Consider the following 14,022-nt stretch of genomic DNA (forward strand, 5'->3'; position numbering starts at 1 on the left):
GTGATAGTTCCCTGAAACCATCAAGTCACCGCTCAGCGGCAGGCAGATGGGCAAATAATATTAGGAATTATTGGAAGGGAATACAGAACAAAGCAGAGGATCTCATTATGTCAGGTCCCTGGCATACCTCCATCCTGAGTCCAGTTTTAGTCCAAGCATCTGAACATGGTCAAATGAGAATTAGAAAAATATAGAGAAGACTGACAAGTAAAATGGAACAGCTTAACTACACAGAGAGACAAACCAAACTAGCACTCCGCAGCCTGCAAAAGAAATGACTCAGAGAGGACGTACTAAAGGGCGACAGAATCAGAAGTATTAGCCGAAGAAAAGGGAACAGCTATTCATTATTTCCCATTACATAAAAGCTGTGGCAACTGAAGTTAAAATGAACAAGTTCTTCAGAAAAAAAAAATAGCTATTACAATGCACTGCAAGCTGAAAACGAGTGAACAATGTCACAGTGCTGTGAAGAAACAGAACTGTGGGATGCAGAAACCTGGCTGCAAGACACAGGATGTCATCCTTCCACTGCTCCAAGTGCTGGTAAGGGTTGAGGAGCAGTACTACGCCGAGATCGTGGCACTGCCCTGCAAAAAAAAAATAAACCTGGCTCACTTGGAGAAAGTTGAACAGCAAGTAAGAAAATTGTGGGGGATCTAGAAAGTATTTAAGTATGTTACAGTTCCCTGCAAAGAAACAGCCTTTGATCCTCTATAGAAGGCAAGAAATAATGGGCCAGTTTTGAAGAACAGATTGGAGATAGACACAACAAAGTTCTCAAAAGTGACAGAGTAGTGAAAGAGTTTGACTGAAGAGGGTGTAGATGCTCCACAATGGGAAACCTGTAAAATTATGCTCAATGAATATAAGCACTGGTGCTGTGAGAACTATTCCAACCCAACAGGGCTGTTTCTACATCCATGTTTTGGAGGGTCTGTGCCCCAGGGCCTGTTTCCTCTGCGCCAAGGCTCCACTCTGTCCTTTCAGACAGCGCAGTAAATTCCTGACACTCACTCCCATTTCCAGGAAGCCCTGAAATCTGCCAGTGGTAACCTGCAATGATCCTAAACTGAGAATCATCGTAGCTTGCAAAGAGATTACTTACACCGTTCTCTGCTGCCAGCAACAGGTACTTCAGACCTCTCTTCTCCTTAGGTTGCAGCCCCCTCATGTAGAACACTCCCAGATAAGCCTGTGCCTGCAACACAACCACACGGTACAAATCACCCAGGATCTTCCCCATTAATTACTCTAGCTCTTTTACTGGTTTTGCAAGTTGTTGCAATGCCGGGGTTACCATGTGCAAAGTACTGCCGAGCCCGTTGAAAGAAGGGGGGCTGCCTTAGGAAAAACCAGTCTGGCATGGTAAACACACAAAAAAAATCACATTTGATCTATACAACTCCACTCTACTTGCAGTAACGTCACCATCCTAACACCGCAAGACCCAGAACATAATTTCAAACTGCTCTGTGGAAGTCAGAGCCAGAGAACAGCTCCTACTCGTGAGCTGTCCGTAAGATACAGCAGATGCACTTCCTGGAACAGCATGCTACATGAGCCACAGTCGCTGCCAGAATGACTGGCTTTCGCAGCACAAGATGGCACATGCCTAAATGCATCCCCTGAAGAGTGGGAAAGGAGGGCAGGGTACACAGATCCACGCGGATGAATCATCTTGAAAAGTCACAGATCCAAAACGAGGATCTGTTCTCACTTCAAGCGTCTCATGGAAGTTCCTCCACCAAAGCGACCTGTACTTTCGGAACTGAGAGGAGGTGAAATGCGGAGCTACATTTTCAACTGGAGGTCAGTTTTCCTAAGCCAGTGGTTTACTCTAGGTGTCCAAGCCACATTAAAAAGCCCAACAGCAGAACAGCCAACCAACACTGTTGACATAGCGGGTACCTGGTTGTCTGCCACGTGCAGGCAGGGCTCTCTCCCATACACTGTCAGGAGTATAAACATGTTGGAAGAACTTTGCTTCCAGTCCCACAGATGCTGCTTTCTAGGATGTCTAGGTTGAAATCCTTTAGACAGGGTTCTCAGCTGGCTCTTTCCTATGAACACTAACCTCTGTAATCCCAGCCACTGCTGCTTGCTCCAGGAAAGTCACTGCCTTCTCATGCTTGTCCCACTCATTTTCAGGTCTGTCGCATAAGAGGCATCTAGCGTAGCGGTACTGCGCCATGGGGTGACAGCTGCTGGCTGCATGGTAGTAATAAAAAGCTGCCTGGAAAAAGAGGAACACACTTGTGTGATTCAGGTAATACAGGCCCTTAAACACGACAGGACTCCCCTCCGGCCAGGATAAGCCTGACCTCTCTGTCTGGATCTATCATAAGCCGCACACGCTTACCCCAGCAGCTCTCCCACACCTCCCCGCTGAAAAACGTGAGATTGTTGAAGTGAGACAGTGGCCTGCACTATACGAGAGCCCTCTAACCACCCTGCCTTCTCTCGTCAGGACTCCCCGTGTGAAGGGAGCGGCACGGGGCCAACAACACCAAAGCTTCCTCTGTGCCAACGGGGATCTGCGCAATTACAAGCCGCCTTTGCAGAAGAGGCTGACTACAGCCAGCACGCGCTAGGTGGCAGGCTGTGGTTAAGGTACCCAAACTGGGCGGCGGGAGATGTAAAGAAACCCTGGGATGCGCAGTGGTGTTTTAAATACAGCAACATGACAGATTTCTCCTTGGTGCTCTCCTGGGTGCTAGCGGCACAGCCCGTGTACCTGCGAGAAGACCTCAGAAGCTATGAGAAAGGGGATTTCAGGAGCACACCTCTGAGAGGATCTACGACACTGAAGCCAGCACTGCAAACCCACAGTATTTATTTTTTCCAGCATTTTCTAACAAGACTTCAGAGGCTATCACACCCATGCAAAAGGAGAAAAGCGCCTGTGCACCCCACAAAGGCCACTCTCCTGGTCTGTGCCGCACGTACACAACCCTACAAGGCGTGGATACCTTTTCCAAGTCTTTTTCTGTGCCTCTGCCATGCTCGTAACACAGACCCACATTGAACTGGGCTTTGCTGTAGCCTCGATCTGCTGCCAGTTTGAAGCAGGTATAGGCTATCCTCTCGTGGCCCGCTCTCATGCTTTCAATCCCTGAGAAGAACACAGCATAAAAACAGGGGAAAAGGAAATGGTCAGAATACAGCCTCAAACACAGCAACCTCCCCCACAGCTACTGGGCCTTCCTTGGCTCACGCCAAGTCCTCCGGTCCACTTCCAGCTGGCCCACCAACCCCCATTCCACAGGACCAAAGTTTCCAGAGGAAAAATGGCAACGCTGCATTTTAGGAATTTTTCTAGGCTTATTGCAAGGAAAGATCTCGGGCTAACACAACGTATGGCTCGCACAGAAGTGTCTCGCTTTTTTAGTGCTGCATATAGGGCAGGGATTTTTTTTTCTTAGATCACTGCATCTTCCTTCAGCTCTTCTTAGAGTTGCAATTCTGCAATTGCTTTTTCAGCTTGCCAGGAAGACTGAGATCTCAGACAATGAAAAAGGATACAAGGACAGGACAGCTCGTGTTGCAAAAAAGACAGAGATGGCTTAATTTCCAACTACAGATGTCAGGACAACAGTGCAGGCTACAAGCAAGCCTGGATTTAAATATGCTGATATAAATCAGGTGGCAGGATGGGACAAAGGGCAATAAATCTCTCAAAGCACAGCTGAAATTGCTGAAAGAAGGCTTCAGGTTGGGTATATGCCATCTCTGCCTTCACACAAGACCTGCAACAACTTGGAGGCCCTCCAAAAAGAGAAAGGTGTGGTTTAAGGACAAAACAAATCCAAGCCCACGTTACCGAGGATATTCAACGCAATGGAAATGTCAATCCGGAAAATGTGCTGCAACTGGAAAGCAGCTTCCTCTAAACGCCCTCGCTGAGCTGGGTCGCCCTGAGGAGTTAAAGAAGAAAGCTGTTAAGACAGCAAAACCATACAAACCCTATTGGAGATTCTTTCTTGGAAACGGAGCAGTGAGACACATTTGTACTGCACTATAGTTATCAAGAGGGTGATGTAATCTGGTGTCATGTGTCCACGAAAAAAAAAAAATCTCCCCGTCCTACATAGCCATGTAGTTAGGGAAGCTGTACGGACATCGCTCGCCTCCCCTCTGGCTGGGCAGCTTGGCGTAGCCTCTCGGTCATCATCAGACCTTTCAGAATTTAGCAAATACCTGATACCGCTCGTAACTGCCCCCCTTCAAAACTGACGTTAGCCCTTGTTCGCTCTCCCACATCATGTCAACAGCACCGTCTCTGCCAAACGCGCACTGACATATTCGTATATGCTTTACACAATTTGAGCTGACCCCACACTCCTAATAAAACCCTGCACAGCAGAGACAATGCCTTTTCCTCCGCAGTAATGAACAGTATTTTTCACTTTACCACAGCTCTGGGAGGTGGGAGGCGGTTTAGTCTGGCCTGCAGCTTTACCTTCCCAGCTTGCGGACACATTCAGTGCCATCGAGCGGCAGCAGCGCACACTGCACACGGGCTGAGACGCCTCCGTGCTCAGGGAAGTCACGCAGCAAAAATGCCCCTTGTCACTCAACAGCTTTGCTGCTCAGCCAGCGCTCAGAGCTGCTCACAAGAGGACAAGACACGGACCGACTCCCCTCCTCTCTCTCTCTCGTCTCCTGAGATCTGCTTCATGATCTGCGAACGGGCTAGAGACTCTTCCTACCATCTCTGCCGAATGTGGCACCCCCCAGGATGGGGAGCTGGACGCTCAGTCCCTCAGCAGATCAAGCAGATCCCTTTCTGGTGGGGGAGCAGAGGTCACGTCCATGTCAAACAGAGGATCCCACCCTGTTAAATACTGAATTTATCTCCGCTCTGTTCACAGGGTCCTTGAGGAATTGCTCAGCTGACTGATTTTTAAAATGGGGAACTGTCTGCACCTAAAACTGTGAATTGCCAAGAACGAGCAGGTCTAAACACAACAAGAACAATACTAGAATTTATGGCCTTGTGACTCTCAAGCTGATGCTTCAAGCCCAAAGTGTCTTCCTTTCTGTAACAGACAACAGCCAGCCCTGATTTGCAGCTTTAGGAGGAGTGATACCACCTTCTCCAGTCATGGCTTGTCTGGTAAAAACCAAAATAGCAACAGCGTGTAATCACCGAGTGAAAGACTGCAACAAAATGCAAATACACAAGAACAGACTAGGGCCACTGGATAAGAAGCTTTTTTTTGGTTTGGTTTGGTGTGATTTTTTTGCCATTTTATTTCACGCTTCTCTACTAGCACCTCTGTTACACAGACACCTTAAAGGATGGGGATGCCAATTTGTAGTTCCTGGAATTTTGCCCTGGCTAAAGTGGAGGGCAGCAAATCGTATCTCTCCTTCTCCTGACCTCCAGCTGTGGGGGGTAGGGAACAGCCCTGTGTGTGAGGGCATTGCTCAGCTGCGCTTGGGGTCGCACCGGGATGTCCTCCTGTAGGGAAGAGGCTTCAGGTGCAGACGGAGGGTGTGAAAGATGAAAGCATACCTTTGCGCTGCGGAGAACTGGCCCCGAGCTGGAGCCCTCGGGGATCTGGAACTCTCCTACATTGAAAAAACCAAAAACCAAAAAACCCAGGGTTAAGCAATGCTTTATCTTCGTCTCCTCCTCCTCCTTTACCCACCTTCTCTACTGCACAGCCCTCTCCTAGAGGACCAATTGCCCACCCAGTCAGGGACGTTAAGAAGAGAAGGACCACTGATCAATCTGACCTTTGTATCAAAACAACCAAGTGCCACAAGAACACAGCCCTGGAATCTGCAGCTAGCTAACTCACCTCCTCCAGAAAGGCCCCCAGTCTTGATCTGAAGACACCAAAAGGTAGAGAATCTCCCTGCTCCCTCTGAAAGTTTGTTCCAGCAAATTGTAATTGCTGCTTTAAACCTCTGTGCTTCATTTCATATTAAAATACATCTGGCTTCTGCTCCCAGGTGCTGGCTCTTCGAGGCTTTTTTTCCCTCTTTACTAAAAAGCCCATTCTCCTTTTGAAAGTCCTGATACGACTAATCAGCCCCTCTTGATTCTTGTCTGTGATTCTAAACAGACTGCGCTGCTCATGTCTTTCAATTGAAGTACTTTTCTGCCCGAGCTGATTAATTTTATGACTTTTCCCCACTATTGCTGAATTTTAAACATTGTTATTGACGTGCGGACCCTCTCGCCAGTGTCACAGGAAGGGTAAAATTGCCTCCTTATTCGGATTCGTAACTGCCTAGTTTGCATGTATCAGAACTGTGCTCCAATTCCCCTTGCCCAGGGCATCACACAGAGATCTCGCACTTACGCGCTTGCCTCCCTAGCTCCTTTTCCAGATAATTTCTTTCCAAGGTACAGTTCTGCTTCTGAAAGGGGATATCAGCCGTGCTACTCTGGCTGCATCGGACGCAGGCTTAGGTTATCACCCGGAGTACCCCGCTCGCTCATCGCTGCTCTCTTAGATACGCTGGCACAACTATGTGTTTGGCTGCTATCCGACCCGTTTCAATCAGAATTATCTACCAAAAACATCTCCAGCAAAAGCTAAGCCATCTTGCTCTTAACGGAATTGTGCTGGAAGTGATTACACGGGCATTTACACCTCCTACGCTAAGAGGACGGCGACCTCCAGCAGAGAGGACGAAGAGGCGAGGGCTGGCTGAGGCCAATTAACCGGAATCTCTCTCAGCAGCTGGATCGCACTGGGCACTCAGCACTAGGTGCTGGATGACTTCAAGCCAGCGCTGCTAACGCAAAAGTAGCTGCGCCCTCCTCCTGTCTCCCCGTCCCCCTCTGAAGCTATGAGGCTGCAGAGCAGGGAGTTAACATGAGTGTAAAACCAGTCCTTTTGGGGAACCAGTTCCTTGATTCCTGGCACTGTACGGCTACACAAGCACTGGTGCCAGCACAGCGGCAGGGATGAGCGTGCAACAGGCAGGATTGCTTCTTGCAGCGTCTGCGCCATCCTACAACGCTCACGGAGCCGCGGCCTACGCTCCAGCCGCAGCCTCGTTGTTCCCAGATAAACAATCCCCCTCTGGCTGTATTAAAATGTGTTTTATCTGAACAAGCCCCACTCACCCAACAAGCAAGATTGCTATGGCAAACATGATTTCTATTCATCATTCCACCAAAAGGAATACAATCTGTGAATTTATTAGTTATGCTTTACATTTCTTTTCGGATCAGGCATAAAATTATCTGATCTTTCTCACTGTAAGACTCTCTCTCTTGTCCAGGTATCTTCCTCATGATGTAATTTGGGTTTTTTTGCCATACATACAACAGCAAACTCCATGGAAAAAATTTGGTTGTATTAAAAATTCTCCCAACTATTTGTTTAAACAACATGAGTACATTCTTGCTTTCAAGAAACTTTACATTTTACATAGACATAGAATCACGGGATGGTTTGGGTTGGAAGGGACCTTCAAAGCCCACCCAGTCCAACCCCCCTGCCAGGAGCAGGGACATCTCCAACCAGATCAGGTTGCTCAGAGCCCCGGCCAACCTGGCCTGGAATGTTTCCAGGGATGGGGCATCCACCACCTCTGAAGGATAAGATTAATGAATTCTCTTGGAACTCCCCTTTGAGGCTGAGCAAGCCTCAAATCAAAATTCTTCATGGATCTCATGATCTTTAAGATTTGCCTGTTTCAGAGCAGCTGCCTTAATACCAGGCACACAATCTAAACACAAGGTTTAGGTTCCTTCAGCAGCAAAAAGAGAAAAGCAACCCTTGGTGGCAAAGAATCCCATCCCACTTCAGCAGAATGAGATGACCAGCTTAGATTAACCCTCAACCTGACGTTAGGTAAGACAAGTTCACCCCAACTGTTTGTTTCTTATTCTCCAAAGAGCGGGGAACTTCATAGGGACAATGCTTTGAACAAATTCGTTGCTATACTGCACAGAGAGAACCACATTAAATTATTTTTAAGGCGGTATGTTCAAAGCACACAAAAGCTGGGAACACCACAGCTGGAATTTTCTGTGCAACTTTATTTCTACTTCTTCAAACATGTGCTATGATGTAAGATGGCTACGCATCCGTTTTTACATGCAATCTCACAGCTTTCAGTGTACTGGAAACCCAACGCTCAATAAATATTTTGTATTTCCCCACTGCTCATCCTGTACTAACCAAACATTGCTCAAAGCCAGGTCCAAATACGGAATTAATAATCTTATCGTAGACAGTCTAGATTGCTCATCCCAAAACATCCAAACGCTTCACAAGAATGAATGCACAACAAGAGCTGGACAAAATCCAGGGTTTCTGCCTCATGGAAAATTTTAGTATTTCCAATTGGTTTCATTGTGCTTTGAAATGAAAACACACTTCTGAAATGTCTGTAATCTCAGAATTGAAATAACGAATTTTACAGTTCTGCCAGGGGTAAAATACAACTCCCCAGGGCAGCATTCAGCTGCTGTAACACTGAGACTGGCTGTAATCACCTGCTCCTTCACTACGTGCCTTTAACTTTCGGCAAAAAACGCTTTGAGTGCGGCACGAATCGCCTGAAAAAAATATGATGTGATCCTGCAGCTGAGGATTTGCTGATAGTAATATCCAGCATGCTATTTAAAGCAACTTTTAAATGAATTTCCTGAAGTTTTCTTTTTAAACACACTAAAAATAATAGATTCTATCATATTGTGTTATGTTAAAATTGGAATAGCTCAGCTGCAAGGCTGGGATGTTTGGATCCATCATAAAGATCTTTGCCAGTCGAGGTAACAAAGCAGCTGACAGCGACAGCAGATTGTCACTGCACACGCAGACCAGCACAAGTAAGTCTGGAAATTAACTGAAACACTGAAAGAAAGGGCGAGGACATGGAATTCTCTCTAGAAGGTCCTTTGTCATCGCTGGAAACAGCAAACTGGAGAAGGGAAGGTACATTCTGCGCCGCTCTGAGCTCTGCAGGTCTGTTCTCTAATGGCAAGAGTTTGCCACCAGATTCCCTGGCATCATCTGCCAGGCGTCTGTCCTTCCCTTCCTTCTGCTCTCCTCAGCTTCCTGCTGCACTCTGATTTAGCCAGCCTCATTCTCTTTCGGTAGCTATGCACCAGGAAAAAAACAATCCTAAACCGTAGGCAGCTTTTTCCGTAGAAAGCAAAACACTCAGAGAAAGGTATCACTAAGGAATCACCAAGCTTCACTTTAAAACCTTCCGCAGAAAGATTCACAGGGCTTCTCACATTATAAAACTACGCTTTTTTCAGACTCTTCAGTGAAAATTACTGAATCTCTTCACTCTGACTTTGCTCAATAAATTCCCAGAAAATAGACGCACAACATAATGTGAGAATGTAACCTGAGGACTTACAAATTGAGCAAAATCACATTATTTATGACATATATTATCTCTGACAACTGACAGTTGTAGACGCTTGGGCAGAAAGTGAAAGGAACAGGGATGATAAAGCCACGCTCTGCCTGGCAGAACTTTCCAGCAATCAGCTGCTCTATGATCTTCCGAGCAGGAGGTTTTGCTGGACCAATTAAGTTTAATTTGAATGTGTAATTTTACCTAATCACTTCTTGGAACCCGTTTATACTTCTGGCCTGTGGCAACGAGTTCCACAATTCACCTGTGCCCTGGCCAAACATGTACTCTCTTTTTGCCTTTTTCCAAACTCTCCACTTGAGCATTTCTGGGTTGCCTATTAATATGTGTATTATTAAAAGTATCGTCCTTATTCACCTTCCCTCAGCACTTTCAGATTCACAGAGGACTAGCACACCCTCTGCCACTTCTTCTTTAAGCCACGGAGTCAGTCTCTATTCATAGGTAATTGTCTCCTTGTCATCCTTTTCTATGCCATTTTTGTTTCTGTTTTTAAAACAGTGTGTCTTCTCCTGAAGTGTTCAAGACGTGGCTGCATCACAGACTCACACAACCCTACAGTACTGTCTTGTCCTCAGTCCCTTCCTTTACAATAATTAACATTTAATTGGCCTCACTGCTGCTGAGCACTGACTTAACCTTATCAAAAACACATCTAAATGTTCCCTCTGCAACATAATTATCAATTTGACACTCCTCATTCTGTATGTGTATTTACAGCTACCTTCCCCCGCGTATACTAATTTAACCTACCTTGGGATTACTCTGGTTTTAGTTCTTGTGCAATCTTCTGCTGTGACTTTCACAGTTGACTGTCCTGAACAATTTTGTACCATTTGCTTCTTCTGTCACCTCACTTGTCACCTCTTTTTTCCAAATCACTGCTGATTCTGCTGAGTAGAACAGGTTTCAACAAAGGACTTGGGGGAATTCACCAGTAACGGCTCTCCGTTGTGAGAACTATTTCCTGTATTTTAAAGAGTTACTAGCCCAGGAGTAGCCACTCTATCTTCCTTCACATCAGCTTTATTTCTCCAGACAGCTTTGTTTTAGGTCCTGGCTGAAAGATTTTTCAGCAAGCTAAGAGCTGGATAATCTTGCTCCACATGCCTGTTGACTTCTCGAAAGAATCTTAATAGATTTACAACTCTGTTAAGTCTCTGCAGTGGAGCAAACTGGCCTGAGAAATGGCTTCCTAAATCCTTCCAAGTCCTTTGATTCTTTGATATAGCACACTCACCCAGGTGTCTAACATCTCTACTCTGTGACACACTTTCTATCAACCCACAATTACCTTTTTTGTAGTTCTGCGGCTCAAACTCCTCCCTCTTTTTAAAAGCTGGTGTCTACTTTGTCAGTGCTCATTCTCCTGGTCATACAGTAGATTGAAGCACTGGATTACCTACTACTGTAGTACTACATATAGATATACTACACATATACCTATACATTACATGTTACATTAGAGGCTCAGCGATTTCATAGCTTCTGAAGAACATCTGAAGAAACAGCGTGTGCCCCCAGTGACTTGTCACCGTTCAATTTATCAGTTTGCCTAAAAGCTCTTCCTGTTGACTCTCAGTAGGAAACTGTTTGTCAGACACAGACACACGTTCACTCCCAAACGTTCAGCTGTGCCAACCGAAGGCGTCACTGTCTCCACTTGCTCCCCGCCACTTCTCCCAGAGGTCCATGTCCAGTAATCTGCCAGCGGGGCAGTGTTTGAGTGCTTCTTAATAAGTTCCAGGCAAAAGCAGATGGGTTAAACAGTCTAATTGGCAGTTTAGGTAAATTAACCTGGCTGTTTTCCTGGAGCTAATTAGGAGACACGGAAACAAAATGTTCCATTTGCCAACTGATGGGAATGGTAACCTCTGGCAGGAGATGAGTTTGACAAGCGGTGCTGGGCAGTTGCTTAAATCAGCACAGAAGAAAGCCAAAGATCTGGAAGCAAGCAAAGAACAGGGAACCTCTCTGACCTTTTCTGCAACACCTTACATCATCTAGTCAGCACCTGTGGGATGGCTTTTTTATATGGCTCTTCTGCACCACGATCACACGTTGTCCACCTTTCTACCTGCTCCAGACCCCTGTTTCTAACCACTTTCCTAAAGCCATTATTAGTGTTGATGTATCTAGTAAATAGCCCTATCGAAGGCCTCATCTGATCTTCCTCGATATGACTTAAATGTAACGTATTAAGACACGATTTCCTGGATGAGACTTCATTTTTTTGAAGTATCTCTTCCTATTTTTATAAAAGTCATTTTAATAAGAACATCTTTGATACCCACTGTCTTATCTACAGCATAAGCGCTTGGAAATACATCCTCATCTTCCAGGAAGAAAAGAATTCCTTCAGTTTCACACCATGTACACAAGTCTCCCAGACCAACTGCACACTACCCGCCTGAATCCTTCTGACCGCAAACATCTGTCCACAATAAAAGAACAGAAACCGGATGCTGTAATCAGGACGTTAAGGCAGATCAGTACTGGTAAAGCCGATGTCAGCTGCACAGTTACAGCGCAGGCTCCTCCCTGCCTTCAGCAGCTTTTTTCCTCCTGTCTCTTCTGGAGTCCTGGTCCATCTCTCTGAAGTTCTGACTTTCCACTCTAAGCTATCTCTTCAAGTGTCAATAAATGCCTATACACTTTCTTGGCTTCCAGCTTTGCCTTGGGGAAACTCAGAGACTCAGAAGTCCTTCTGCCGCCAGTATCCTGCCCCGCAGCACATTGCACATACCGACTTCTGCCCAGGGCTGGCTCTCTCCTTGCCCTGAGGGGACGCCTGAGGATGAATTCTCTGGTACGACCTCTGGACTTGCATTCCTCAGGAGGCAGGACCCCAGCTGCTCACTGGGACAGCTCGCTGAGGCTTCAGTCACCACTGAAATACAGAGTGCAAACCAGTTCCTGTTAGCTGTGCAGTGCCTGCTGTAGGAGGCAACACTGAACGGTCTATCTCCCCAGCGTCCTTCTCTGCTCAGACCACAAAGCCAAGCAGAAGGAAAACTCAGCGAGCAGAGTCCAGAACAGAAAACAAAGGTGAGGGCATGCGGGATGCGAAGTGGGATTGCACCAAATCGTTAAGAAATAGTGATTCTTCCCCCAGAGAGCTTGAAAGCTGCTTGTCAGCTTCTCCCTACAGCTCCCTCCCAGTCTTAGCTAACACATCACGAGGCAGAAATCCCGTCCAACAGCCGGGCCCTCCCACAGCCCCTTCTCACGAGCCAGAGCTGCTAACCTGTCTGCTGAGAGGGCAACGGGGATAGCCAGAGAGACCTGTGCTCCCTCCTGGTGTCCGGCAGCGATCTCAGCCACGAGATCTGTCTGACCAGCTGCAGAAGTAGCGCACCGAGTGCTCCCTGAAGAAAAGCAGACACAAATCAAGGAAAACAGCCCCGAGAGCTCCCCCAGGGAGCCTCTTTCTGTCCCGTTTCCATTTAGCAGCTTGGCCGCAGGTGCTCCCTCCCTTCTGGGGGAGCCGTCCCACCACGGCTCCCCCTCCCTGGGGGCTCCCGCAGTGCCCACAGCTCCCATCCCCTTTCACACCCCCGAGGTCTTCTGGGGACACCCGCGCCAGCCAGGGGCACCCGGCCCTGCCTGCTGCTGCTCACCCAGGTGACTGCCTCCAGCACGGAGTAACGGGGCACCAGGCCGGGCAGGGGCTGCTGCCTTCCTCCTCGCTCCCGGCCATCCCGGGGCCGTCCATCCTGACAGCCGGGCGCTCTAAAACAACCACAAAACACCAACACCGTGAAGCCAGGAATCAGCCCTCAGCGCCCGCCCCCCCACCCCGCACCAGCAGCGCCCCGAGGGCCGCGGGACGCCCCGCTCTCGCTGCGGGCCAGCCCGGCGGGTTGTGCCCCGGGCCGGGCCGCACTCACCGCTCGGGGCTGGGTCCGCGGCCGTCGGGGGGGCCGGTGGCGCAGGCGGGGCGGGCGGGGGGCGGCCAGCAGCGGCCCAGGCCGCGGCCCAGCAGCAGCCGCCACATCCCGCCCGCGGGACCATAGAGAGGGGCGGCGTTGCCGAGCGACGGCGGCCTGGGCTATAGAGAGGACGGAGCGGCCGAGGACGAGCGGCTAGCCCCGGCGTGCCTCCTGCGGGACGGCGGCCCCCGCACCGGGCTGCGGGGAGAGCGGGGCCCGCACGGGGACAGCGCCGAGGAGCGGCTTCAAGCGGCCTGAGCCCGGCAGGCGGGCAGGGGTAGAGCGGCGCCATACCATAGAGAGGAGCTAGAGCGGCGCCCGGCCCGCCCCCCCCCCAGCGGAGCGCGGGAACGGCGCGGCGGCCGGGCTGGGGGGCGGGGGGGGCCGTGTAGGCCCCGCGGGGTTCCCCCTCTGGGTTGGGGTTCCCCGTAGGCCCAGCGGGGTGCTGGGGCCTTTCCCTGAAGGCCCGGGGAGGTCCCTTGTAGGTCTGGGTGTCCTGGGGAGGGTCGCTGGGGATCCCCTGTAGCTCGGGGTGGGGTAAATCCCCGTGGGAAGCACAGGCAGGTGGGGGGCTGCCGGTTGTGCTGCTGGTCCGGGGTTTTTCTGAGTCCCTGAGCCCAGAGATGAGCCCCTGCGGTAAGGACATGCAATGCAGGGACCAAATTAGTAGTGGGGAGTGCTGAAGTGCACCCAAACCTGTGATTACCTAATAAACCTCCGAAAC

The 14,022-nt window shown here is 48.9% G+C and overlaps 1 protein-coding gene across 1 annotated transcript in view; it reads right to left on the reverse strand.

The window, feature by feature from the left end:
- Nucleotides 1-13,591, reverse strand: part of DELE1 (DAP3 binding cell death enhancer 1) — a 20,008-nt gene extending 6,417 nt beyond the window's left edge. Inside the window, exons 1-9 of the mRNA XM_086758740.1 lie at nt 13,257-13,591; nt 12,987-13,098; nt 12,614-12,734; nt 12,113-12,256; nt 5,522-5,577; nt 3,824-3,917; nt 2,973-3,115; nt 2,078-2,236; nt 1,109-1,201 (exon numbers count right to left, since the gene is read on the reverse strand). Coding sequence (XP_086614866.1) covers nt 1,109-1,201; nt 2,078-2,236; nt 2,973-3,115; nt 3,824-3,917; nt 5,522-5,577; nt 12,113-12,256; nt 12,614-12,734; nt 12,987-13,098; nt 13,257-13,363 — 1,029 coding nt within the window. The 5' untranslated portion in view covers nt 13,364-13,591. The remainder of the gene's footprint in view (nt 1-1,108; nt 1,202-2,077; nt 2,237-2,972; nt 3,116-3,823; nt 3,918-5,521; nt 5,578-12,112; nt 12,257-12,613; nt 12,735-12,986; nt 13,099-13,256) is intronic.
- Nucleotides 13,592-14,022: the final 431 nt, after the last annotated feature.

The sequence above is a fragment of the Chlamydotis macqueenii genome, chromosome 14 (assembly GCF_036417535.1).
Source record: "Chlamydotis macqueenii isolate bChlMac1 chromosome 14, bChlMac1.mat, whole genome shotgun sequence".
Lineage (NCBI taxonomy): Eukaryota > Metazoa > Chordata > Aves > Otidiformes > Otididae > Chlamydotis > Chlamydotis macqueenii.